The sequence below is a fragment of the Lagenorhynchus albirostris genome, chromosome 3 (genome assembly GCF_949774975.1).
Source record: "Lagenorhynchus albirostris chromosome 3, mLagAlb1.1, whole genome shotgun sequence".
Taxonomy (NCBI): Eukaryota; Metazoa; Chordata; class Mammalia; order Artiodactyla; family Delphinidae; genus Lagenorhynchus; species Lagenorhynchus albirostris.
Genome location: NC_083097.1, coordinates 167686057 through 167697079, shown reverse-complemented (window position 1 = coordinate 167697079; position 11023 = coordinate 167686057). Strand labels below are relative to the sequence as shown.

Below are 11023 nucleotides of genomic sequence, written 5' to 3'. Positions count from 1 at the left end.
AACAATCCGGGACCAGAAAAATGACATTAGAGGGAGAAATGGTGAAATCCAAATAAGTTCTGTATATTAGATAAAAGGATTGAACTGATGTTAATTTCCTGGCTTCAATAACCTGGCTTGTACCATAGTGATGTGAGATGTTCACATTAGGGGAAGCTGGGTGAAGGGCATTAGGGAACTCCACTATTTCTGCAGAAATAGCTCCCTCTTTGCAGCTGGCTGCTGTGGACCCGTTAGGAATTGGCTCCATAAATTGGAGGCCGGCAGACCTATTCTGTGTTAAACACAGCAGGATTCCATTATATCTCCATATCCTCAGCGCTGTGTTTGACCAGCCTGTCACTATGAAGGATTCAGATAGTGGCCAAGCGCTTTTGCTAACAAGGTATTTCAGTTGTGAGTGGTCTTGAGTTTCCTACTCAAAGAGGGGTAGGTGTGTGTCTGTGTTTTCAGAAAGACTGAGCCCCAAGCCTCTTGTTTCTCCGTTTTCCTTTTTGCCTCCAAAAAACAAACAAAAAACTGAATGGATTAAAAGAAAAAAACCCATCATTCCCAAGATCCTGCTTTTTGATCATGACATGAAATCTAGCAGTCATAAAGGAAGAAAAGATTTGATAACACAGGTATCACGACTTTTCTCTCCATGGTCAGGATGCCATAAACAGGGTGAGTGAGGACATAATGAAGAGGATGCATGAAGGAGCTCCTTTGTGGTGAATAAACAGCTTTTTTTTTTCTTTTTTTTGGCCGCAGGGCATTTGAGATCCTAGTTCTACGACCAGGGATCAAACCTGGGCCCCCTGAAGTGGAAGCACAGAGTCTTAACCACCTGACCCACCGGGGAAGTCCCCAACAGCTCTGTATTTTGACTGTGGTGGTGGTTCTAGGAATCTGTACAGGTGACAGCGTGGAACAGACCTACACACACACAAATGAGTGCATGTGAAAGCTGATAAAATCTGAATAAGGTCTAGAGTCTAGTTAATTGCGTCGTATTCACATCAGTTTCTTGGTGTGACAGTGTGCTGGGGTTAAGTAAGATGTAAGCTGCGTGAATGAAGGGTACACGGGACTCTGCACTGTTTTTGCAACTTCTCATGTGTCTATAGTTGATTTTAAAAAAACAAAAAAAAAAAAAAAAGAAAGAGGCTTCCCTGGTGGTCCAGTGGTTGGGACTCCGCGCTTCCGCTGAGGGGTGCATGGGTTCGGTCCCTGGTTGGGGACCTAGGATCCAGCATGCCTCGAGGTGCGGCCAAAAACACAAAACAAAACACTATACAGCATTATAAATCAACTATACTTCAATTTAAAAAAATAGAGAATTTAAAAAATACCATAAACATGTTTGAAAAGCAAATGACAAACTGGGAAAGTATCTGCAAACGATATGAAACGGGTTTTTATGTCCATCGCTTATGGGTTCTTGCCAGTTAGGGAAGAGCTGAGCACTTCCACCAAGAAAGGACTCGAGCATGTACACGGGCGACCTGAAACAGAGTGGGAACCCTCCCTCAGATGGAAATCCCACCAGTGGTGGAGAAAACAAGTGGCCCTGTATCAACCATGAAGAAAACAAAGGTCTCTTAAACTGCCACCTCCAAGACCAAGACCTTCTGCCAGCAGACACTTGTCCTTTTGTAGCTGCCCGTCACCCATCCTCCCATGTCCCTCCCCAGGCCTTGTTGTCCGGGCAGGAATACAACTGACTGAAGTTTGACTGATGGATGCTGAGTACTGACCGAGGGAGGTAGGGGTAGTAAGTTCCGATGAAGAGCTCCTGCTTGAGGGGCTTCCTGGCGGTCCAGTGGTTAAGACTCCACACTTCCAGTGCAGGGAGTGTGGGTTCGATCCCTGGTTGGGGAACTAAAATCCCGAATGCTGTGAGGCACACCCCGCCCCACCCCCACCCCCCACCCCCAAAAAGTTCCTGCTTGAGACAACTGCAGGGCATGGGCTGCCAAGCCTCAGGGGGCAACCCCAGTGCCCCCTTTCTCACCAGCTTCTGTCATTCTGTGACTTGTGACTAGCTGCCTCTCCACTTTCTTTCACAGCGGATTAAGGGCAAGACATCTTCTTGTTCCTGAGATGATTTTAAACATTCACTGGCTGAGATTCCTACCCATAAAACTGTTTGAGAAAAACAACACAGTTCAATTTGCAACGTGTATGACCATGGACTGATTTCCTTCATATATGAAGAGTGTCTACAAATCATTGAGGTCAATAGATCAAAAGAAAGGTGGGCAGGGCTTCCCTCGTGGCGCAGTGGTTGAGAACCCGCCTGCCAATGCAGGGGACACGGGTTCGTGCCCCGGTCCGGGAAGATCCCACATGCCGCGGAGCGGCTGGGCCTGTGAGCCATGGCTGCTGAACCTGCGCGTCCGGAGCCTGTGCTCCGCAACGGGAGAGGCCGCAACAGTGAAAGGCCCACGTACCGCAAAAAAAAAAGGTAATTTGCAATATTCTTCAAAATTAAAAATGCATATGCCTTTTTATAATTCTAGGAATTTACCCTATGCACTCAGACATATGCCCCAACCATGTACAAGGCTGTTTGTTGTAGGATCCTTTATACCCAGGGGTTTGGTCAGTTACAGCCTGTGGGCCAAATCTGGCCGGCTGTGTGGCTTTGTAAATAAAGTTTTATTGGCACACAGCCACGCCCACTCATTCACACATCACCCGTGGCTGCTTTTGAACTGCAAGGGCTAGAGTTGAGCGGTTGCAACAGAGACTGCCTGGCCTACAAAGCCTGAAATATTTACTATCTGGCCCTTGACAAAGTCTGTTGATTTATACAAAAAGCCCAGAATAATCTATGTTACCCCTTGATAGGCGCCTGGCAAAATAAATTGTGGCACGTTCACAGGGCAGAACAGAGGGCAGGTATTAAAAAGAGAGACTGGGGAGGGGTTACCTCTCGGGAGGGAGGGCGTATTTTTCCTCTATATTCTTTTGTACTAGTTTGTTTTATTCTTTAAGCCATTAAAAAAAACCTGGACTTTCCGAAAGGATGGAGTGGCTGATGGCACAGGGAGAGGCCACCGTGCTGTTAGAAACTCAAGTACCAAGAGTGCCCCCTGCGCAGGCATGGTCTCTGGTCTCCTAGTCTCTCAGCTGTTAGGACATGAAGAGGGGCACGGCCTGCCGTCCCTTGTCGGTGTGTCCTGACCCCCAACTGCTGAGTCAAGTCTCTGGACAAGGAGAGGTGCAAAAGGAAGTAAGGGCCAGGCACCTCGGAGGCACCCACGGGCTGCCTCAGGACTCTGGGACTGTCCTTACTGGGCCAGTTGGCGCCCCACCCCCCCACTTCATGCCAGGGCAGCACCGCTGAGCAAGCAGCGCCCCCATCCTTCGACTGCAAGGACCGCCTTGCCCTTGGCTAAGCCTCCTCCCAGGACCCCCGCCCACTCAAGGAGCCCCCATCACCAGCCCCAGGGGTTCAGAAGGAACCTCAGGCAGGCGGCGACGCTTCCATCTGGAATCGTTTAATGAGTCTACTTCTTACACGCATAATTATAAAAGAATAAGAATCGACAAAAATATTTTCTTTTCATAATGTGTAGAGGTGGTTTGTCTCTGGTGGGGTTTTTTTTTGTTTTGTTTTTTTGTTTTTTTCCTACCCGCCCCTGGCAGAACTCTTGGCGGGAGGGAAAGGAAGGAGTAAGGATAACCCTGAGGCGGGGAGGGTTCCACTCCCAGCCCTGGAACCCCGGTCTGGGCCGGCGGGCCAGGCAGAAACGTGTGGCAGAGGGCTGGGCTGGGGAGAACGGGGCCGGGTGCGCTTCAGAGCCTGCCTGAAAGCCGGGCCGGAAGGCTGCCCCACTTCCCTGCGCACCGCTCACAGCCTGCCGGGCACGACTCCTGCTGTGGGCTTCGGGTGCTGGCTGGGGTGAACCCTGTGGCCCAGCGGCAGACCCTGAATCTAGATTTAGGCACCCCTTGCTATCTTTCTTTTAAATAATTCATAAAAATGCCCACCCCCCAAAAGAAAAACAAAACGAAACACAAATATGAAGTGGGCAGGTGGGGAGGAAAGGCAACCGCATGCTTCTGCGCCGGTGGCCGGGCTGGGCCTGGGGGTCCCCGGGGCAAAGGCTGGCTCCTCCGAGTCTCTTCTGGCCTCCAGTGCCCAGCGGAGTTGAGACTCCCGCTCCTGGATGACAGGGAGAGGAGGGATGGCTTGAGGAAGTGCCTCGTGGACGTTGGTCTCATCTCTCCATCCTGGCCACGAAGAAGCAGCAGGCTGAACCCCCAGGAGCGTTAACGAAAACAGTAAAAGGCGTTGGCGCGAAGGCGGCAGCTCCTGGGGCGGGCGGTCTGGCGGGGCCGGTGGGAGGAGGCGCTGCACAGGGCCTGCGGGGCCGCTCGGTCCCTCCGGCAACGGCGGCTGCGAAGCCACTTGTGCTCTGACTGTGCAGGCCCGCACGTGGCGGCCCGCGGGCTCAGAGGTATTCCTGTAGAAAGTGCAGCAGTGTGACTTCATAGTGCTCGCCGGACTCGGGGCAGCGGATGCTGTGTCTCTCGTTGGGGTATATCTGGGTGGACAGAGAAGGCAAGGCTGGTGGCACCGAGGCACCCCTGCACCCTGCTACCCCCGAACCCCTCCACCCCCGGGCTCAGAGTGTCTCTCCTCAGGGCCTCGGTCCCGCCCCCGCCCCCCAACCCCTGGGGAGGGTGCAGGAAGGGAAGAGGTCTTGCTCCGGCACTGAGGGACCCAGGTTCGAATCCCCCCTCCACGGCCAGCTTGCTGTGTTAATTCTGGGCAAGTGACAGCCTGCCTGACGGCAGCCCCCCATGAAAGCTGAGCGAAGAATTCAGACCCTGTAGGGTCTTTGTGGCCTGGGCAAGCTAAGGTCTCAAACACAGAGGACTTGCACATATGAAAGCCTTAAGAAACTGTGCTGCTGCTCTACCCCCCAAACCCAGAGAGCTGCAAGGAACCCAGCTCCGTGAGTGGCTGGGGCTTCATGTCTCACAGACGTTTGGTGCCTCCAACTGAGCCACGTTCATTTCACCAACAGGCCCCATTGGGGATTATACATGCTAAGGCCCCAGGACAGCCTCCCACCCCAGGCTGTGCCAGGTGTTTTCCTGGGTCTGCTCACCACCTGAGGGGGGGTCATCCCCAGAGAGAAACGGCAGCACGCTGGTGCCAAGGGCCATGCCCAAGGAATCACCCAGTCCCTGAAGCCTGGCTGAGCGCATGTCCAGGCTCTTGGGTAGATGGTGACAGGGACGCAGGTCTTGCCTCTGGCTATGAAATGAGGGCTCCTGCACCCCAGCAGTTCTCAGAGGAGCCCTAAGGGCTCATGGGGTAGGCGTGAAACCTGCTCCAGACCCTAGGAATGCACCGAACTGCCCAGAGATCTCCCCTCCTCCACCCTTGCCTTGATGAATCCAACCTGGATGAATCACAAGTCTGATCACATGGTCCCCAGCTCAGAGGTCCGCAAGGACTTGCCAGCTTGAGATCAAGACCTGGACTCCTGGGTCCCGCTGCCCCTACAGCCTCACGGGCCCCACTCCTTCCGGGCCCGGGGCAGCGGCACTGCCTGGGACAGACCCCGCTGCACCCACCCCTTCATGCCACCCTGGGTCTGGTTACTTCTTCCTCCTTCTGGGCTGTGAGGGCAGGGAGAGGGTCCATCTGGCTCCCCACTGTGCTCCCAGCCCCCAGTCCCAGGCCTGACATCTGACAACAAACGTGATGCACCAACAAGCTGGGGCTGTCAGCCTCCAGGCCAACTGCTGCCCGGTGTCTGAAGAGGAAGGTGGGCGTGCTCCATCTCCCCCACTCGCAGCCCCCAAGGGAGTGTCTTGTCTCACCTTCAATTTCCCCTGGGCAGGCAGGGGCACAAGCCTCTGGGACCCCCTTGTGTGCCAAATGCTTCTCCTGAGAGAACTCATTTGACCCTCACAAGCTCTGGAAGGCAGGGGTTATCACGCCCATTTCACAGATGAGGAGACAAGGCCCAAGGTTAAAGGACCTGCCGCCAATGGCCACATGGGAAGGGAGTGGCTATCCCAGCAGCGAGGCTCAGGGCTTCAGGCTCAGAAGGGACAGGTGAGGATCCACCCTGGCCCCGCCTGACTCCTTTGCTCTGATGTGCAGCTGCCTCTGGCCTGTGTTTGGAGAGCATGTGCAGCTGGGGGGGGGACTGCCAAGCAACGCCCAACCCAGCTCTTCACCCACAGGGAGCCCCGCCTCCCTCCTGCCCTGTCTGGCAAGCGCATGCCCAGCCACAGGTCCCTGCGGCCTGTCCCTCCTGCCCGATGACCCTCAGTTTCCCCATTTGTTGAATGGCAACATGTCTTCCCCTGACAGCTCAGAACGCATGGAGGCGTCCAGGAAGCGGAAAGACTGCAGGGCAGCAGCAGGTAATAAAATCTGTCCCTCTCGCCTCCAGCACACCCACCCCCCACTCCTCCGAATCCACCAGGCCTCTCGCTCCCCACTCCCGCCCCCTTTCCTTCCGGGACAACTGACTGTGGCTCATGTCCCACTGGCCCCCATGGGCCTCTGTCTACAGGGCTGCCAGAGGGAGGCCTGACACCTCGCCTCACCCTTCGGAACAAAACACAGCCCCTCCCCTGAGGCCCACCCCTTACCGCTGAAGCCCCGCCCTCTCACAAGGCCCCGCCCCTTACTGCTGAAGTCCCGCCCATCAGCGGAGGCGTCAGGCGGCTTGCCATGCCGGTCACCACATCCTGCTCCCCAGCTGTTCTGCTGGCTCCAGCTACCCTGGTCTCCCGTCCTGGAGCTGCTCCCGCCTACTAATTTCCTGTCTGGTGTCTTCCACAGCCGCCCCCCAGGCCTAGATGAGTTCCCACTTACTCTTTAGCACCCTTAAATGTCACCTCTTCGGGGAATTATTTTCTGACCCCCGTCAAGGGACACCCCCCCCGCCCCGCCCCCAGATGCTGTCAGTATTCTGTACAGTTCCTTCAAAGCAAGGTTCCTGGCGCGCATGCGCAATCATTTCGGTAACATCAGCCTCCCTCCACCGGGCCCAGTTCCCAGGTGTCGCCAGCAGCAGGTGGCGCGGACCCGGAGAGATCAGCGCGCCACTGCTGAATGGTGGTCGGGACCCAGGGAGCCGGCTAAGTGTGGAGCCAGGCAGTCAGGTGTGAGGATGGGGGCGCGGCCACGGGTGCCCCAACCCACTGCTGCCCACGCAGCGGGCTCCTGGGAGGAGCCACCCACCTGGAGCTGGTAAGGCTTTCCTGCTCGGATCAGCTGAGAGACGAGGAAGTTTGTGTGGAAAAAGTGCACGTTCTCATCCAGGAAGCCGTGCAGGATGAGCAGGCGGTTGGGCCTGGAAGACAAGGTGGGCGTGAGGGTCTGGGGCGAGACCCCCTTCTCCCGCCCATAGGCAGTCGCACCACAGTCCACGCTCAGCCAGGGCTGGGGGCCCAGGGTCCCGTCCCAGCCCCAGGACAGCGAGGGCGGAAGCAGCAGCTCATCAGCAGAACGTGGCGGAACTCAAATCCCGTGCACAGTGCACAACTGGCGGGTCTGGGAGACCCCTCACTTCCTTCCAGGCGAGGAGGGGAGGGGTGGGCGCAGAGGCTGTGCCTGGAATGCCCTGAGCTCGGGGAAGCTTCTGGAGCAGTGCTGCCCACGGGCACTCTGAGAATGATGGAACGTTCTAGACCTGCGCCACCCATCGCCGCCAGGTGGCTACTGAGTGCCTGACATGTGGCAAGGGTGGTCGAGGAACCTTACTTTTGAAAATTTTGATTTATAAATAAAAATAACTTATTGAAGTGACACTCACACAACCTAAAATTACTAATTTTAAAGGGATTTCGGGGCATTTGGTGCATTCACAGTGTCGTGCAACCATCATGTCTATCCTGAGTTCCAGAGCACTTCCATCACTCTGGAGCAAACCCCTGTGCCCATGAGCAGGCACTCCCCACCCTGGGCAACGACTGGTCATCTGTCTCCACGGTTTTACTGTTCTAGTGAATGGGGATGAATGTGAACGTAAATCGGAGTGGCCATGGAGCAGTGGGTTCTGAGCTTGGCTGCATGATAGCACGCCACTGTGGAGCCCAGGCCACCCTCCAGACTAGAGAGCAGCCTTGAGGGGAGAGGGGCCCTGGCGGGGTCAGCCTGTGACGAGAACCCTGGCACTAAAGGTGGGGCCCAGGTTCACCAGACAGAGCCACACCAGAAACTGGCCACGCCAGTTTCTTTTCGATCGGCGAATCAGAAGCCAATGCCCAAAGCATTGACGTGGGACATCAGAGCTGTTCCAACACACCTACATGTTAGAACCACTGTGGACCTGTGTTCTGAACCACGGTGTCAAAACCCACAAGACAGAGGCCGTTCAGGTTCAAAACTGACTCAGGGGGTCCATGGTGGGCTGCGTGTTTGGGGGATGAGGGGAGCCAGCACGTGCAAGGTGTGACTCTAGATCTTCCCTTCTATCTTTCTGGGGGCAGGGCTGGGGGGCTTCCCTCCCTCCTCGCTCCAAGAGAACCCAGGCACCTGCTTTCAGTGAGGAGCGGTGAGGAGGGAGGGCTGCGGGAGCAGAGGGGACCAAGGGGCAGGCACAGTGGGAGGTGCGGAAGCCACGCCCAGCCGGCCACAGGCGGGCCAGCCCTGGCGACCCTGAAGTCAGGGCGGGTGGGGGTCTTACTCATTGGGCAGCTTCTCCACGTGCAGGGCCACGGAACCCGCCTCGTAGCCAAGCTGGTTGTTTTCTGGGACATCCATGTAGCGTTCTGTGTACCCTGTGTCGTAGGCCATCCAGACTGTGACCGGAGCACCTGCGATGGCCACCTGAGGGCCACAGTGGATGGAGCGGGGGAGAGAGAGAGAAAGAAAGAGAGAGACACATACACACAAAGTTCAGGTCCTGGGAGCCTGCGCTTGGCCGGCTGTCCCGGGGCCTCCCCCGGAGGACGTGAGGAGCGGGCATGCACACGGGGGCTGGCAGGGGAGGGGCCCTCAGATGTGTCTCCCCCGTGGACCGTGCATTGTCTCGGGAGGGTGGGTGAGCTGAATGAGCACGCCGGGGCCGGGATCGGCCCCTCCCTGGGCCCACTGCCTTCCTGCCGCCTCCGCCTCCTCATCGCCGCCCCGCGGTGCCCTGACAGTGCCGCCGGCCTGGGGGCCCCTCCCCCGACGCTCTTCACACCATGCCCCACCTCTGCCCATCCGAGGCCGGGGTCCCGGGCTCAGCCTCCCACAGAGAGCTGCTGGCGGGGTTTTGTGCAGCCGGACGCCATCCTGGGGTCAGCAGTGGCGGGCAATGAGGAGGGGGGCTCGGCCCCATGGGGCTGCTGCGGGGAGAAACAGCCACGTGGCAAGGCCCCTGCCAAGATGCCTCCCCCGGGGGGGCGGGCTCCAAGGGGCACGGGTGGGCGCTGGCAGACAGGAGGGAGGAGGTGGGGACAGGACCCACCTTGAACACCTGGGGCTTGTGGATCAGCCCCATGAGCGAGAGGAAGCCTCCATAGGACCAGCCGTGGATGGCAACCCGGCTCAGGTCAATGAAGCCGTACTTCTCGGCCACGAAGTGCAAGCCCTCCACCTGGTCCTCGATCTCCACCTGGCCCTGGGGGATGAGGCCAGGCACCTCTCAGTGGCCTCCTCCCAGGCACGCGCCCTGCTGTCCCACCTCTTCCCTTGCAGGGAGCCCTCTTCCTCTTGGATCAAAAGCAGCTCTCTGGAAGCTACCCCTCTCTCCAGGCCCCATGCAAATCTGCTGTCTGGGGTGGCGGTCAGACAGGCCTGGCACCAACCCTGCCCCACCATCCCCTGGCTGCCTCTGAGAAAGTCATGTCCCTTCTCTGGGCCTCAGTTTCCTCATCCCCAAAACGAGGACGTCAACATGAATAGGACCGAGTCTACAGTGGGTGTGAGAATGAAACGAGATGCCGAGTGTCCTGTACCCTGAGGCCTGGCGTATGCTGAGGCTTGATGAACAGCTGGTGTCATCACCGTCATCACCACCGTCAGCACCATCCTCATCACCACCACCACCATCAGCATCATCCTCATCATCGTCCTCATCCTCATCACCATCTCCACCTTCATCACCATTATCCTCAGCATCACCACCACCATCACCATCACCATCCGCATCACGATCACCATCGTTATTATCACCACCACCACCATCACCACCATCAACACCACTTCCACAGCCACCAGTGCCTGTCTTGCCCAACCCTTGGGACTTCCTGCTGATCAGGCCTATACTGACGTGTCTGGCTGCATCTGGGTTTTAGGCACCAGGTGGGGCGTGTGTCTACCTGTCTCCCCAAAGGCTCAACTCAGAGCTGAGCAACAGAGTGGATGTTCCCTCTGGTTCCAAAGGCCGCCCCACTTCTGACTGACATCCTGGCCAGGACCATCTTTGATGAAGGTGCCCCAGGGCCACCCCCAAGCCCCAGGTCCCCCTTCACCACACAGGAAGGGACTGAGAAGAGATGTTACCATTTGGTTTTTCAGGGCCCCTTCAAATCGGAGCCCTCGCTGACAGGAGCCCCTGCCGTCAATCACGACCACGGCGTAGCCCAGAGACGCCAGAGTGTTAAGCCGCAAATACTTGATTCCTTTGAAGGAGTTATTGACCAGCTGCACCTGTGGGGAAGGCGAGATGAGGCAAGTGTGAGAAATACAAGTAAAACACCGGCAGGATGGGCTAGACGGGCGAGACGCCAGCGGGATGGGACGGGGGCTTACAGCCTGAAGACGGGGCCTGTGCTCTATCGTGAAGGCTATGGATGGCCCTGGGCAGGTTGTGGAAGTGGTAGGGAGGGGAAGGTCAGACGGGGGCCCACTGTGCACCAGGCCTTGTGCTTGGGATGTGCTACAGAGAGGAAGGCCCTGGCCAGGCTCCCTTCTCGGCCAGGGACTCTGCCCCAGGCCCTCCACGGAATTACTCCCTTATTTCTTCAGCCTCTTTCTTTTCTACCCTTCAGTTATCTCTAAAAACAGACACAAAAACTGCTGCGGGTGGCGGGCGCTGTGTTCCCCAAGTGACGTCACTTACGCTAG

At 57.0% G+C, this 11023-nt stretch overlaps 1 protein-coding gene across 3 annotated transcripts in view; it reads right to left on the bottom strand.

Annotated features, from left to right (window-relative positions):
• Positions 1-3467: 3467 nt before the first annotated feature.
• DPP9 (dipeptidyl peptidase 9) overlaps positions 3468-11023 on the bottom strand; it is a 41187-nt gene continuing 33631 nt past the window's right edge. Inside the window, exons 18-22 of one of the 3 annotated variants that reach the window (XM_060145508.1) lie at positions 10460-10606; positions 9423-9575; positions 8655-8797; positions 7208-7319; positions 3468-4538 (exon numbers count right to left, since the gene is read on the bottom strand). In XM_060145508.1, the coding sequence (XP_060001491.1) occupies positions 4446-4538; positions 7208-7319; positions 8655-8797; positions 9423-9575; positions 10460-10606 (648 nt within the window). In that variant the 3' untranslated portion in view covers positions 3468-4445. Of the gene's footprint in view, positions 4539-7207; positions 7320-8654; positions 8798-9165; positions 9301-9422; positions 9576-10459; positions 10607-11023 lie in introns of those variants that run through there. The other 2 variants (XM_060145509.1, XM_060145510.1) reach the window with 2 other exon arrangements.